The sequence below is a fragment of the Lates calcarifer genome, linkage group LG19, assembly GCF_001640805.2.
Source record: "Lates calcarifer isolate ASB-BC8 linkage group LG19, TLL_Latcal_v3, whole genome shotgun sequence".
Taxonomy (NCBI): Eukaryota; Metazoa; Chordata; class Actinopteri; family Centropomidae; genus Lates; species Lates calcarifer.
In genome coordinates this window covers 19484306-19500499 of record NC_066851.1, presented here as the reverse complement: position 1 = coordinate 19500499, position 16194 = coordinate 19484306, and the positions used below count along the sequence as shown (strand labels likewise).

General features: G+C 39.5%; 1 protein-coding gene across 3 annotated transcripts in view; it reads right to left on the bottom strand.

The window, feature by feature from the left end:
* The window catches only part of map4k5 (mitogen-activated protein kinase kinase kinase kinase 5), a 31901-nt gene that overhangs the window by 14506 nt on the left and 1201 nt on the right, over nucleotides 1–16194 (bottom strand). For 2 of the 3 annotated variants that reach the window (XM_051078145.1, XM_051078146.1), the window contains exons 3-15: nucleotides 11778–11835; nucleotides 6461–6551; nucleotides 5422–5486; nucleotides 5282–5337; nucleotides 5000–5047; nucleotides 4200–4242; nucleotides 4020–4092; nucleotides 3430–3561; nucleotides 3104–3166; nucleotides 2901–2982; nucleotides 1984–2100; nucleotides 1202–1280; nucleotides 409–480 (exon numbers count right to left, since the gene is read on the bottom strand). In XM_051078145.1, the coding sequence (XP_050934102.1) occupies nucleotides 409–480; nucleotides 1202–1280; nucleotides 1984–2100; nucleotides 2901–2982; nucleotides 3104–3166; nucleotides 3430–3561; nucleotides 4020–4092; nucleotides 4200–4242; nucleotides 5000–5047; nucleotides 5282–5337; nucleotides 5422–5486; nucleotides 6461–6551; nucleotides 11778–11835 (979 nt within the window). The remainder of the gene's footprint in view (nucleotides 1–408; nucleotides 481–1201; nucleotides 1281–1983; nucleotides 2101–2900; nucleotides 2983–3103; nucleotides 3167–3429; nucleotides 3562–4019; nucleotides 4093–4199; nucleotides 4243–4999; nucleotides 5048–5281; nucleotides 5338–5421; nucleotides 5487–6460; nucleotides 6552–11777; nucleotides 11836–16194) is intronic. The other variant, XM_018681682.2, reaches the window with a different exon arrangement.

Genomic DNA, 16194 nt, shown 5'->3' with positions numbered 1-16194 from the left:
AGTTTTTAAAACACAGATAACAGTGAGGAGGTGAGTCACAAACAGGACTTATGAAACCAACCTTCAGCGAAAACATTTGAGAAAGTGTGGCTGAGGAGTCAGGTGAGACGTGCGAGTCACTCTTAACTTCCTTGTTAGGATCTGATTAGTCATCTACAATGTAATTTTATTTCTGAGAGTCTGACAGGAACTTAAGATGTCACAATGACCACGTTATTCAACCTTATTCGTGCTAAAGCAACAGTAAGTATCCAACTCATGCACAGGAACTCACCTTATTAGTGCTACTTGCATCTCAAACATAATGTTCTATTACCTGCTACGACATTTTCCTACTTCTAAATGAAGTCTTAGGAGTGAGCTCGGGATTTAAGCAAACACACACTGTCTCACTACACTGTCACTAACCTGCATCCCCCCTGTGTCCCTCAGTGAAGCTAGGACTTGAGCATGGCCCTCCTTGGTGAGTCCCATTGTTTGCTTCATGTGGGAGGGAAAGTCAGATGTAATTGTGAGAAATATAGATGAAAACCAAACAGGAAGTACATCTGAGTACAAAACCATCACAGCACAAACAAGCACAAAACACAATGAAGCACGGTACGTAACGCCACAAACACGTACGATGAGGACTTATCTCACCAGCGCTGGACTGTTACTACATGAACCTACACATGATGATATGACAACTTCTGAACGACAGCTGAAGACAACACAAACACACAACAACTTCCCTGAAGGGTTGCAAATGATTAAATCTAAATTTGAACAATCTATTAAAGCTGCATCCAAATTCAGCACCAACAACTGTTGACTGAAAACCAAATTCCTCCAGAAACCTCAGTGACCCTTCAGACAAGCTATTTCACATCATTCTTTTAGTAAAATATGAGGAACAGTTACTTGCTACTTAAAAATAACACATGCTACACAGAAGCATAATGAACTCTACTACATCCACTTTCTCTTCCATGAATCCCCAGGCTATTTTTATACACACTACCACATGCTGTGGCTTCTGGATAAGTGCCAGCCAGTGCTGTGGGATTAGTGGGATGACCCTCAGACAAGTCGCCGGACCTCTATCGACCTAAAACAGCCAGGGTGACTGACACACCGACCACTGACGGGACGGATTTATGTGAGGGAAATGGGGGGAGGGTTGGCCTTGGTGATGGGTTTGGGTTTTTTGTTTACTTACAGTCTATCTCTGAGCGCGTCCTCTCAGCTCTGGCTTGTTTGTTGGTGGAGCGGATGGTGTGTCTGACTGCAGACAGGGGCTGAAACAAAGAGCGAAAGACATTTTAAGACAAGGAAATAGGTTTTAACACCAGGAGCAACACTTGACGAGACTCGTGCGTAGTAGGATAAAGTGTTACATCATTACAACACCAACAATGCACTGCCTGAGTCATTTGGCACACAGTTATGACATTTATCTTCTGAAATTATCTGTAGAAACTCTGAGGCTGGCATGTCAAGAAAAAGCAGAATGGAGAGCTAGTTTCTGTACTGTGTCTTATGCATCGTCGCATTATTATGCATCCCAGAGGCTGTTTGTTTGCAGCAAGCTTCATTGCTTGCAGTCAATAGCCTTCGGAGTGTTTTTCATTCATCGTGGCCAAGACAGTGCTACTGCTGTCAGGGTGAGAAAAGCACAATGGTCTTCTAAATGGCGCTGGTACCACCTCTTTGGCTGCCACACAGATGTCATGTAGAATCCCATTGGAATAATAATGTTGACGGAGAGAATCAAGACAAGGAGGGGGAAGGGAAATTTCCGGGGGGGGTGAAAACACACTTCAGCAGTGATCATCTTTCATCTTTTATTCCCAAGTTTGGGACGGGCACTGTTTGTTTTTGATAACTTTTCTGAAATTGATTACCACTCTTTTAGTTTTGTAAGCTTTCACTCTAAAATTCTCACAGTAAAGTCACATTCTTCCTTTACAGTGGAGTATATGTGAAGGAATCAGACATTACCTCGAGGTCATCATCGTCCACCTCACTGTAATGCTGGTGGTTGTCTGGGTTGTTCATCTTATCTAGGAGGTCGACAGCGAGCCTCCTTGTCAAACCCGTCTGAGCCACAAACACATGCTGCAAGAAACAAGACAGGATCACCAAGTTATCATAAACTGCTGCATAACTTGTTAATAGTTTGTATCAACAGTGTCACATCCCTAATCTGACAAACACACCTCCCTGCACAAGGAGAGATTTAAGTCCCAGTTTCACTGTTACAGAGTAATTCAAACTGTCTGCATTAATCACCAGGTGCCAGGACTATTAGGCCGGGAGTATCCTCAAGAGACGTGCACTGTGTTCACAATAATAGAAGAATATCTTTTCAGAAAAAGCAGAACTGTATTTATAGTTCGACTGAGGCCTGAAAATCAAAAACAGGTGCTAAGCTGAACTTTTCCGTCCTCTTAAATAAGCTGAAGCACTTTAGCTACAATCAAAAAGCTTTAATAAATAAGTAAATAAATATGTAATGACTGAACTTTGAGCAGCAGTTCAGGGCCAGAGCCTGACTATAAGCCAAACAGCTAGAAATTCAGCCAAACCACACAGAGGCTCCTGGAGCCAACTGAGATCCTGCAGGATCTGGTCAGAATGAAAACTTCTACTTGTTTGTCAAGTCTTTCAGATTTGCAAATGGCAACAGCTCAACAAGCAAAAACAAAACAAAAAAAAAAAAACAAAACAAAACAAAAAACACTACATACAATTTTAACAGCAACTCAAAGAGTAAACTGTAAAAATGACATGACTGAGACTAACATAAGCTAAGTTCAGCTGCAAAACCGCAGTATTTCTTTTGTTTCAAACATTTCAATCTCTCAAAGAAATGAAAACATCTACCATACATATGAGACAATAACAAGATTTATTACCGATAGAAGTTTTTCTGCAGTGGGCCTCTTCTTTGGATTCTTTGTCAAGGACACTTTGACAAAGTTATGGAAGGCAGTGGACCTGGGAGAAAAGATCATTTTGTTTTAATCCATTAATCATCACTGCTGTTGTCTAAAACCTAAGTAAATGGTAGCATACCACTATTCCCAAAAAAGCACAGTGAGTATTCTGGGATTCTCACCATTTGTTTTTGTCTTTTAGTTTGGGAGGCTGGAAGCTACTCTTTGACATCAAAAACAAGGCCCTGGGGAAGACAAAGAAACAAGTATGAAACTGGTGGATTAGACAGACTGAAAGACGGAAATATACTTAACAGGGGTGACCAAAAGTTAGGGAATGGAAAGGCCTGCGAGTTCTTCTAAATATAAACTGCATTTTGAAACAGGATGACCATTCAAGTAATCAGAAGACGTGATGAAGTATCAGAAGAACACAAAAGCAGGAAGCAGCCTAAGAATCATTTGAGGAAGTTCTAACTGATCATTTTTGAGGAAAAGTAAAGCATACCTCATCGGGTGTAGGTCAAACATCGGAGGCTGCAGCTCGGCCAGCTCTATGGACGTGATGCCAACAGCCCAGATATCACACAGCTGGTTGTAGCCACCGTTTTTCTCCACTGCTGCCACTTCTGGAGCCATCCTGGATAAATTCAGGGCAAGTATTCAGTGACAGCTCTCCAAAAATAAAGATGACAGGGTGGTTAGGGGAGAATCCCTTAGAGTGAAAACAAAATCTGATATGAATAATGGGATACTGTTGATCTTTATAGAAAAACTATGTTTACTTTTCTCATTCAACAGTGTGTTTAGAGTGACAGAACAGGGGCCCTGGGGCTGATAAAGATTCAGTGTCTTGCTCAAAAACCCTTCAGCCACTGTGGGAATGTGAGCTCGCACCTTTCAGCTGAAGCATACATTGAATCTAATACCATGCAGCATAACCACAAACTAGATTCTGTTAGATAAAATATGATGACACAGTTTACAGGAAAACATTTAGTGATTCAGTATCAAAAGGAAACAAGCATGGTTCCTGAATCTATTCAGCAAAGCCTGTTAAAGGTCTAAAGGCTCATTTTATGAGGGTGACACACTCACCAATAAGGTGTTCCAATGAAAGACTTTCTTTTGGCAATGGTGGCTGTTATTTTGGCTGCAACTCCAAAGTCAGCTGTAACAAGGATTGACAGGGCTTTTCAGATTATGTAATGCACATACAACCCAGAGACACGGAGGAGTTCAAGTCCTTGAAAATTAAGACGCTAAAGAGCAACTTACCTAACTTCACATCTCCGTTGTCTGTTAGAAGTATGTTGGCACCCTGTTAAAAAGTCCCATAAAAGTTTACTTTTTTTTTCTAGTTTGGAGAAAAGACATTCAAAAGATCATAATATTATTTTAGTACCACAAAACAAAGGCCTGAAATACTGAGCTGAACTGATGTGTTGCAAAACTGGTTCATAACAGTGCCAATTATGTGTTAAACTTTCTCATCAATCATCTGGCGTGTTTGAAACATTAAGTGCTCCGCTCTGTCACTGATCTGACTTCTAGTAAAGTCACACCAGTACCACAGCTTTCTGACAGTCCCACTGATAGTGTTTCTGTTGGCTGTGACTGACTGAGTCTCTCTGGTGGCATCCTGCGGTGAGAGCAGAGGAAACAGGAAGTGCTCGCTCCATAGAGCTGAGTAAAGATAATAGGCCCAGCCCTGACCTTCTGTGATAACACATGAGACTGAGGCTCCAGACTGTGTGCATGCATCAAGCATGTTCAACTTCAGCTCAACCTCAGCTTGCTGTAAGTAACACCATTGGTCACATGCTTCTGAGCGAGCACGTCCACAGCTACGCCTTTCCTGTGACTTCAGTTCACACCTCAGAGAGCCATCAGACCTCTGGGCTGTTTCACAGCCAACAGATGCATTTATAGTGAATTGAACAGTGTGTTTTGAGATTTCATGGTTAATCTGTCTATTGTGGTGTGAAGCAAAGTATCTGTGTGTGGCACATTAGAATGGACACAACCTGGATAAACATAAGGTTAAAAGAAAACAAAAAATAATAAAGATATGATACCTTGATGTCACGGTGCATCTTGCCCTTGATGTGCAGATATCCCAAACCCTGCAAGGAACATAAATGTATTCACTATGAATTAAACTGAAATAAACTCTGAATTTAAATTTCTTTCTTTCTAACCCTAACCCTTATACACTTATATTTCTATGTTGTGCTGAATTGTTAGTATATGTTTTTATTTTCCTTTATTTAAGGTGACTTCTTAAAATCTGCTGCTTTGTCCCTGCTAAATAAACCTGTATGTGCTCATTCATAACATTATTTAGAAAGTTAACTTACCTGTAAGGTCTCTCTGCAGACGTATGCTATCTGAAGCTCAGACAGAGGTCCCGTTACTACAACACACAGGCAGAGATCGATTTCACATGTGCACAGTATTAAAAACCTTTTTATGTCTTCATCTTAAAAATAAAGCTCACCATGATAAATGTCCTGCAGAGATCCTCCACCACAGTACTCCATACATATCCAAAGCTTCTCCCGACTGAAGAAAGCAGAGAAAATTATTATGTTAGGAGTTGGTGCTTTGCCAGCGAGACAGACAGATTTATGCAGCTAAATAGCTAAATATTTTGATAGCACAAAGGTTTATCAAGGGTTTCTTGTTGAACTTTTTAATCTGTACAAATCATCTGTCCTTCGAGAAATAACTTTATTAAGACATGCTAGCTTAACACATGTTAATAAACAGTGTGGAGAGGATAGAAAAATCATGTCAACCCTCAGACAAAAAGCTAAAAATATGACTGATGTAATGGTGATAAAATGGCATGATCACAGCTGTGACAGTTGGCCAGCAGAGGTGATGATGCTGTACACGGTGCCCTACATTCCCAATCACTATTGTGCTACTTTTCACATCTTTCAGCTGGATGTGGAAATTATTTTAGGTCTGAAAGGAAACTCAAACTTCCCCCAAATAAAACTGTGGCTGTTCTAATCAAATCAAACTAGTTTTATAGTAATTAATGCATGGTGGGCTGCTCATTAACGTTTTACAGTAACCATTTGTTCTCTATGTGGCGAGACTATACAAGACACACCTGCTGTGATAAGACATGCATCTCTGTGGGATAACAGCCATGTGAAATAGATCAGAGACTCATATTCCAGTTAAACCTGCTGGAAGTCTGAGGCAGCGGTGGGCAGACCAGCCCTACTTCCTTTCAGATACCAGCCACAAAACACAGGCTCCATTAAAACATGAGAGCTGCATCCTGGCACTGAAGGGCCCAGTCAGCACTGGTCGGCCCAGTTGAAGACACTGAGTCATACTTTCACACAGAGGTGTGACTAAGTAATTAAATACATCATGTGAGTTTCAGGCAGTAGCTCGTTAAATCCTTCTGACAGCTAACATATGAATTCCATAAATGTTATACCTCGCACTGGCGGCGAGGGGAGAGAAAACACTGAGACTAAAATGACAAAGCAGGAGTATTTTGAGCTGGCTCTTACCAGAGGTAGCTCCCAAAGTAGGCCACAATATTGTGGTGCATGCATTCCTTCACCATGAAGATTTCCTGCTGTATGATGGAAAAGTCATCCCCTGGAAACAGAGGGAGAAATCACACAGACACATGGACAAAAAATTATTTTCTGTACAGGGAATTGTTTCATTTTAAATGAGATATTTTCCATTTGGAAATAAAACACCTCACAAAATGATTGCAGGCATGAAATTAAAACAGTTTGGGTTATGATTCATCTACAAAGCTTACACAATAAAAGTGATGTTTTTGACACTGGAACAAATCGTGAATTTGAAATGTTGATGAAAATAACAATCTCTCCTTATGATTCTCCAACCTAAAAAAAACCACAGAACAAAGTTTCTCCCTCCAACTTTATGGTTGAATATTTCATCTTTATGTAAAAACAGCAGATTACAGCACCAGCTAGCAACAACAGAAAGAACACCTTGTACTTTTAAAGTTTATGTGGTATAGGCTAATATCCAGGCTGCTTTCCAGTTCAGCAGAGCACTCTAACACATCCGACCAGTAGGAAGTAAGAGGACAAAAATATGTAAGCCCAGCTGCTCCCAATTGTACAGAGACACGGCCCTGGAATACATTAACAGGAGGTTAAGATCTACCAGACTCTGCCAGCTTCAGCGCTCTATCAACAGACTGTCATTATAGGCAATGGTCCAGATTAAGCTCATTTAATGGATGCAATCTCTGCCAAAAACATTAAAATCAAAGCAGCAGGCTGCACATTACTTGTGGTGGAAATTACTGTCAACAAACCAATTTTTTCTTCTTTTTTTTCTGGATCATGTGTGTCAGTTCTGCTCATTAATGTGGCATGTAAACAAGGCTCTTTTGATGGTTGAATTCTGTTTTAAAAATCAGCTGGTTGACAAAATAGTCTGAGCAAAAATTGGCAACTACCACCGACTGTGGCCTGAGGACAAAAAGAAGTGTTTTGACCTGCATCTTACTACAAAACTCCAGACTCTGAACCAGGAGAGGAGGCAAATTATAAGTGATACAGGGGCAGCTGAAGGTTGGAAGAAAACATGATAAATGGAAAATATCTCCTGGGCCACACAAGCTATTTTTTTAAGTAGACAAAGTTTGTACCCAATGAGGCAATTTGCTGTACAGCAGTCCTGTTTTCTGTCTGTCTGTCTGTGAGAAGTTAGTCTCTCTCACGTGAGAGTCTGAATTAAAGTCTGGCTGGAATGCAAACACGTGCACAACCATCCAAGCTGATAAACAACAAACCAGTACATTTCCATGAGCTTTGAACTTATCGGTCCGAAAACTTCAGTATTGAGGAACATCAGAGGACTCGTGAAGCGTCCGTATCAGATGTATTAAAAGAAAAACTATGTATACCTGATTCCCTGCTGACGACATGAGAGCACATTTCTTTTCATTATCAAAGCCTCAATCAAGGGCAGGAGACACGTCACAGAATATAATTTTAGCTTTAACAAGGCTGATTGTGCAAAAGGAAGTGTAAGTCAACAGTGGGAGGATGTTTCATGAATATGCACTGTAATGTATGGAATGTATGAGTCAAGTCTACAGTACATTATATTATATAGACATCACTTACTTGACTTGATTTACTTATCTTTTTATTTATCTTTATTTTAATTATTGTCTTGATTTTTATTGTATTGTCATTTACCCTGTGAACTGCACTATCCTGTGTGTATCTTTACAAATAAAATTTGATTGATTTGATTGATACAGCTGACTGGTTTTATATGTAGCTTGGGATGCTGCTGTTAACGTTTGACTTTAAAGCCACATAATGTAACTTTGCTGAACCACAGCAGCCTCTGCAGCCAGAGTGGTAATTAATTCTGTTGTCCTCCAAGTGGTTTTCACATCCAGGAAAAAAAAGGCTATTAATTGCTTCACTGGAGCTCCGACTGTGTAGCCCCACTGACTGACCTGAAACATGGCCAAACAGAGGAGATCTCCGACATCGGTCACTGTAACAAACCTGTCAAACTCCATTTATAAGTCTTGATATTTACAAAGTTTCCTCGCTGGATATCAGAGATGAACGCCGGTTTTTAATGACTTTTACATCTTTTTAACTGATTTACAGTTCGGCATTACTCTCGAATTTGCTGGGCCTGATTCATTCAGCTACACACTTGTCGCAAGAGATCGTACGTGATCATCTGAAGTTACATAGAGCAAGAACAGCTGTGCACCATCACGGTGGCTTTAAACAGCTTGTTTCAAATTTCTACTGAAAGCCTCTTTAAGGCTTTTCTCTCACTGGCTCAGCACCCTGCTAAAACCTACAGTGATTTATTCCAATAAGCCAATTATTTCCATTTATTTTTCTTATTACAGTCTGTAACATGAATATCTGAACTACACTTAAGAATGTCAACAGAGGCTATGGTGAAGTGCCAATAGTACTCAGCTTGAACCCTTCTCTAAGTTGTGTTTTTCAGCCTTGTTTATTGTTTTTATGTGGCATTATAATGATGTAATGAATGAACAGTTATAGTGCTCTGCAGCTTCAATACACGACTTTAATGATGACAAATGTGAAAATGATTCCCAGTCTCAGAGTGTTTGCCACATTAAAAAATACTACAGAGGAATTTACTACAATTATATAATACTGCATCTGTAATTATGGTGTTATTCATTTTTAGAGTCATTTCACATTAGAAGCAACTATAGTCATTTTCAAATATATCTGTTGACAGAGAGCAAATGGTAAGAGGAGCCACAAAAATTTTAGCAGCAGTAATTTCAGTGAAATGACTCTGTGCTTGGTCAACAACGAAAAAAGAAGAAACCTAACAAGTCCCCCCACAATCTTCTCTTCTTGGTAAGTTGAGGCCTAAGAGTTTAGCCACTTCCTCTCCGACTGAGTGTTTCCCTGTGCACCCTCTTAACATACACATCTTCACTCATGGTTTCAAGTTTCAATTCAGTGTGTAGGAGGTATGTAAATGTTGGTCTTGGTAATTCTCGTGCCAAGATGATTTCATAGATACTAGAAATTACATCTTTGACAAAAATAAGTTTATTTTTAAACTAAAAAACAAAAGCGAAATGCTAATTAAGCGTCAGAGGAGGAGATTTGAAAACTTTTCAAAAAACTGTTCCGACATAACAGTGTATAGAAAATAAATTCAACGGCGTGCAGAGTTGAGAGACACTGTTCCACACCCAAATGGCTTACAGCTGAATTTCTAATGGAAACTGCCAAGAGGCTTGTGCCAACTTCTCAGTGACAGTAACCAAAAAAAAGAAAAAAATTACTGTCACAAGAACAAGAGGGTAAAGTTAGACAGACAGTTAAAAGAAGCAGCTACTAAAAGTTTCCCTTGGTGGTCAGTAACTAATTTGGTCTTTGTTGGTCATTTAGCCTCCACATTATAAGATTAACCTGCTCTGCTCTCCGCAGCCCCTGCAGCCAGAGGGCTTCACCACACCTAACTCCTTTCTCTCTCTCTCTGTCCCTTGCTTCATACCATCCTTATTCCTCCTGGTCAAACCTGTTTGATTCTATGGCCCGCCCAAAGCTGTTTACCTCTAGCACAGAAAGGAGTGACTCTTGCCAAAGCGGGGGGGAAAGAAAGAAAGAAAAGAGAGTCCTGCTTAAACAGGATGGCCTGGGCTGGGTTAATCCTTGTTTCATCCCAAAAAGAAAAAGATAAAGCAAATGTGAAAAGAGCAAATATGCATGGTGTTTAAAGAAAGGTTATGTTAGTTATGCTGCAACTGATGTGCATGTACAGAAACAATGGTACATTTTTGACTCGATACCTTCCTTGTTAAACAGCAACACTGTTTTTTTGATAACTGCAAGAAAAATAATGAATTTAGAAAAGGATTAGAATTTATACATACTTTCTATATAACAATATATTATTTTAAGAGCAGTAACAGCTAGCCCACTACCCACTACGGCAGCTCCCTCCGCCTGGGCTGCCGTCTCTGACAGAAAGCTGATAAGTAAAATTAAAAATGAACGGCTAATTAGGGCTAAAGAGGTAGAATACAAACAGTCAGCTTTAGTTTAAGCTTGTTCACCTGTAAGCTATTAGCCTAACAAGCATGTTATGGCTAAAACATGCTGGCAGCGAATAGAAGACTGTGGACAAGTCCTTTTTCTGCAAATGTGTGCATGCTGAACAGGTGCTCTGATAAATAACTTTTTACTTACAAAGAATTCTTACACTTACAATAAGAAGCATTGATGTTTTTAGCTGGAGTAAATGTGTAATTTGGCCTCCTCAGCTTCTCTGATCTGCATGTGATGAGCTAATTTCACTCCCTGGTTTCTTCAAGTAGCGAAAAAAACAACAGACAATTTATTCATGCAACTGATTTTCACTATAATTGCACCATAAATCGGTGAATATGCATTTCCAATTTCTATTCTTAAGAGTCACAACAGCAAGAAAAACCCTGTCCCTTCTCCAGTCTTTCTTCCAACTTGCAGCTAAGCCCCCTGATCTTCTGCTTCACAAACTAATCCCTTCTCCTCCGTTACGACAGCAGAATACTGTACATGAAGGCCTTATATTAAAGATCAGGATGTGGGCAAATATTTGTTTCAGACTGATCGTCTGGAGTTTTCTGATCAAACACAGAACAAGGTGACACCTGAGAAATAAACAACATAAGTAAACCTACAGACAAAAACATATTCTTAGTACCACATCCTGTCACTAACAGCCTTAGACCCACAGTGACACGATGAATGAAAGAGAAAACAAACAGAAGTGAATCTCTTCCTTCACTGACTGGTAATCAGCTGAGCTCTGTCTGGTTGCCGGTGGTACAAAGCCCTCTCCGTAATCCCTCTAATCTGGATCGCACAAACTCTGTCACTAGGTCACAGCCAGCACGGACCCCAGAGCCAGGCACAGTCAGAAACATCCTCCGTCCTGTCGTTCTTCATGTACACAACCTAATGTTACACTGCCCTCGAGGTGCTGTGAAGTCGTTTTCATTTCACTTTGGTTCAAATTCAATATGGAATGAAGAACACTGGTTATAAATAAACTTAAGATTGTCATTTCAACTGAAAAAATATTAAAAATATGTAAAACAGCACTGGGTCTACGGACACATAAATATTTGCAGTCACGTGTATGCACTGTACGACAACATTTTTAGTACTTTTATGCATTCCATTCAAAATCCTGGAAAATAACAGACTTATTTTCCAGACCTTATTTTTCAGCTCTGACAAATAAAAATAAATCTGAAAACAGAATGTTTTCTCTACACTGTGATGAGAAAAACCGAGATAATAAGATTGTCATTCTTACCTGGTTCCAACTTTATGATCTTCACAGCAGCGAGCTCTCCTGTTTGTATGTTTCGAGCCTGAAAGACACAACAACATGACTGTCAGCAAGGATACAAATATCTGATTTATTGCTTACTGTTACTATCAAGTATTAATTCAAATGACAAAAATATGAAACAGTTGATTAATCTAGTGACAGAAAAATGACTTAAATAACTGTGACTAAGTGTTTGAGTCCTTTATTGAAGAGCAATCAGAGGTATTTGTTGCCTCAGGCCTCTCAAATGTGAGAATTTCCTGCTTGTCTCTCTTTTAGATCAAAAGCGATTAGTCCATTAACAGAAAAATAATCAGCAGCTATTCTGATAATTGGTTTTAAGTCATTTTTCAAACAAAAATGCCAAACTTTCCTTAGTTCCAGCTACTCAAATGCAGGACTCTGACTCTTCTGATTGTCTTTTTTGATGGTAAACTGAATATGTTTATTTTACCGTGAGCTTTAGGGAACTGTGGTGGACATTTTTCAATGATTTTTATACATTTTTGAGACCAAGTGACTGATCAATTAATCAGGAAATTAACTGAGAGAGAAAATTATTGTTAGTTGCTGCCCTGCTTTCCATTATATCAATGCATGTGGAATATTTCAGGGTATGGGACTGTTGGTCAAACAAGAAAAAAAGCAGTTTGCCATTGTTACCTTGAGCTCTCAGAACTTGTCACTGACTTTTTAAACTGTTTTCCATCCATTTTTCACTATTATTTATTGACTAAACCATGAATTAATTTAAAGAACAATCAAAAGATTAATAAAAAAAAATAAATAATCCCTACATGCAGCCCTGAAACATCACATAACATGATGATACTGTATTTTAATGGGACGTCAGTTACAGTTTTAGCCTACATAGGCATTAAACCAATGACTGTCTTTTGGATGATCCTTTCGCCTCTGTGAGAAGTGGAGTGAAAATATTCAACTGTAGTGAATGTCAGAATCACTGCACTCTCAAGCAGTGCCTCAGTGACTGGTTACTGCTACTATATTTCCACACTGGGCCGATGAAAATCAAAAACCAAACGTCCTCTAGAACAAGCATCATCCTCAGAGGTCATTAGGTCGAGCCCTGGGCAGTGTTAGTCAGCAGGGAGAGGCTGGACACGGTCTGTCCACAACTACTATGACTCTAAGTAAACCTTTAAATCTCTCTGCTGTACATGACTTATGATTTAGTCTTGCTAGCTGACTATCTTTCTTTTTGCTTCTTCTGCATATTTGTACATTACCAGCTTAATAGTGAGTGATACTACATACTACAGTGATACTACATTTGAATGTATAGATTCATTGTTTGTGAATTTTCTGTCTCCAAGTAGGTTGCACTGACTCCCAAATCCAGGTCAAGACGGGATGCTCCCTAATCCGTGGGAGTGAAGCGATGGGACAAGCAGCTAAATCAGCCGTAAACCGTAAAACCCTGCAGCATGGCCACCTTTCAACACTGGGAATGTGCTGCTGGTGATTCACACATATAAACAGTAACACGCACACCACACAGAGAGAGCTTAAACTTGCTCTGCAGCTGATACCACAGGTGTATACACGGAACAACACGGAACAGAAAACAACTTGACAAAAACTAATATTTTGAACAACTGGACAGTTATATGTGTATGGACTGAAACATGGCACATTTGTTCAGCTGTGACATTTTTTAAATTCCTCATTTCAACCGTGGAAGTCAATAACTCTCCTGCCCTCAATTATGTAACTAATGACCAAACACTTGCTTAGAACCTGTCTAGCTTCCTGAAGTAGCTGAAGTCAACCTGAGAACTAAACCCAAAAAGAGGAAGTTTTAAGCTGACAGCTCAAATATGTGATGCCGCAGACAAGACAGCTTTGACGACCTCAAATAACTCTTGTGTCTGGAGGGTAAAGGACGTGTAAAGAGACAAGATCTGACACAGGATCAATCACCACGTCAGGCTCAGGGGAAAAAAACAGGTGTGTCTGATGTCTACATAGATGTAAGGTATCTGTAGAGAGGATGGGGACACAAGAAACTCTTTACTTCCAATTTTGAACAACTTCAACAAAGTTCTTGTACACTGCGAAGGCTTATTGAAGTGTATAGGATCAAAAACTGTTCACTTAAACATTATTAATAAAGCACATGTGACCGACTGTGTAGGATTCTTCAGTTCCTTATTTGACATCCATTTTGATACCAAAAGAAGCAGAGCTAATATCTATACTTCACTCACGTACAAACATGATACTCCTAGGTAAACTTTAGCACAAAATGTGTAGAACCATTTAAAAACTACAAATTCTAATAAAAATACAAGCATAAAAAGGGAGATTGTAGCAATAAACTACACTGAGAGCCAAGGCTTTGACACTTTAATGAAGATAAATGGATCATTATCAGCAGTAATAACAAAGATCAAGAATATGTGGCTCTCAAATTAATATAATCAGATGTAATAAATCATCCGAAGTGAAGAATGTTGCTGTGCACAGAGGACTTTTCCCAATCTGAAGGTGTTTCCGCTGTCAGTGCAGCTCAGAACACACCCATAGTGAAACGCATGTTTAGACAGGGGCCCGATCATATTTCAGCCTGCTGCAGCCCTCAGCCTGCGAGCTCTGGGAGAATACCAGGCACAGCATTCCACCGGTGGCCTGTCTGGGGGTGGGGGCTGGCCACAGAGGCTTTGTATGGAGAGAGGGACCATGACAGAGCTGCCTGAGCTATCACACACTGGATCAGATGGGTCATCTGTTTGTCTGTGGCAGATGGATAAACACGAAAAATCTCCGGCTGAACTCACCTCTCTGCAGCCAACTAACAGTGGGAAAAATCTGGATAAACAACTGTGATTTGGCTGTAGACTTCAGAAAAACACAGATTCACTTTTTTGATATTTCATTACATCTTTAGCGCAGTGCTGGAGCATGGTGGCTGCTATCTCTGCAGTAAATGCCAATGAAGGATTTACAATAATTCCAGTAACTTTCCTCCAAATCTGCATCCAATTGATACTAGTGCAGCCATAAAGCAATACTCTTTGGATTGTGTTGAATAAGTTGTAATTCTCGTAACAATCTAAACTTTCTTTGCAGGGTTTTAAAACTTTTGAGCTGAGACGGAGATGCATCCTTCCTTTACAACAGAAATGGTTTAAGTCTGCAACAGTCCTCTCTTTCTGGCAGTTCAGTACATCTTGTATGCTTTCACATGTATACATGTTGTGGTCTGTGGGTGAAAAAGACTGCACTCTTACCCGGTTTCAGTGTCAAAATAGTAAGTGTCTAAAAGAATAATTGTGTGAAATGGAAGGTCTACTCAAGGCAGCAGATTAACTTAGCGCACTGTGTGGTTAATTCTTTCTCCTCTCATGTTACATAGATATCAAAAGGCTGTAGTCTGGCAATAAGTGTTTATGTTTATAGCAGAATCATCATCTTGTCACTGATTTTTAGGGCAGTTTGTAAGTTCAATATCTAATTCTGCTAAATACTAATAGTAAGCAAAGATTATTTTCATGACTACTGCTGCTTTAGACTGGGTAAACATGACCCCACAGCAAAGAGAAAAAGCGATTTGTGTAAAGTGAACATGCAGGTACAAGCATTCACTGTTGATTTCACTCAGCTTGAACAGCCAAATAACTTCAGGAAATTGCTTCTGTTAACCGTAATGCAGCACAACCAGGAAAAGACAGCACATGCGTATATAACACCACAGTCACCAAAATCAAAGAAAATAGCTGGGATGCAACAGCAGACTATGTTCTCGATCAACTGACTGAAGATTGAGTCCATAGATGTCAAAAATGCTCATCAGTTTCCCAAAAATCTTCATATTGCTTGTTTTGTCCAAACAGAAGTGTAAATCCCCCAGATATTTCATTTACTATCATACATAACCAGCAGAAGTAGCAAATCTCACATTTAAAGATGATGTAACCAGCAAAGGTTTGGAATATGTCTATATCAATGAAATTACCAATGTAGACACAGATTTGCTTTCTTTAATCTAAATAACTTATCAACCAACGGCTGCAGTTCTAAATAACTGTCTTGGTTGATTTTATTTTTGCCTATGATAGTAAATTAAATATATTTGGATTTTGCATCCAGACATTTAAAACCTCATCTGTGACTCTGACAGGTTGTGAGGGACACTTTTCAGTATTCTCTGAGATTTAATAAACTAATAGAAAAATAATTAGTTCCAGCAACAATATGACCCCATCTCTAGATCACTGTATGATGTGATAAGAGCCAGGTTATTTCTGCCAACCTGAGTATTGCAGAATTTGGCCGTCATTCAACAGCTACTGTCAAATGTGCTCACCACATGTTGTCACCACTTACAAAACAAACAACACTCTGTCTTAAATTAAGACTATTGGGTTGATAAGTC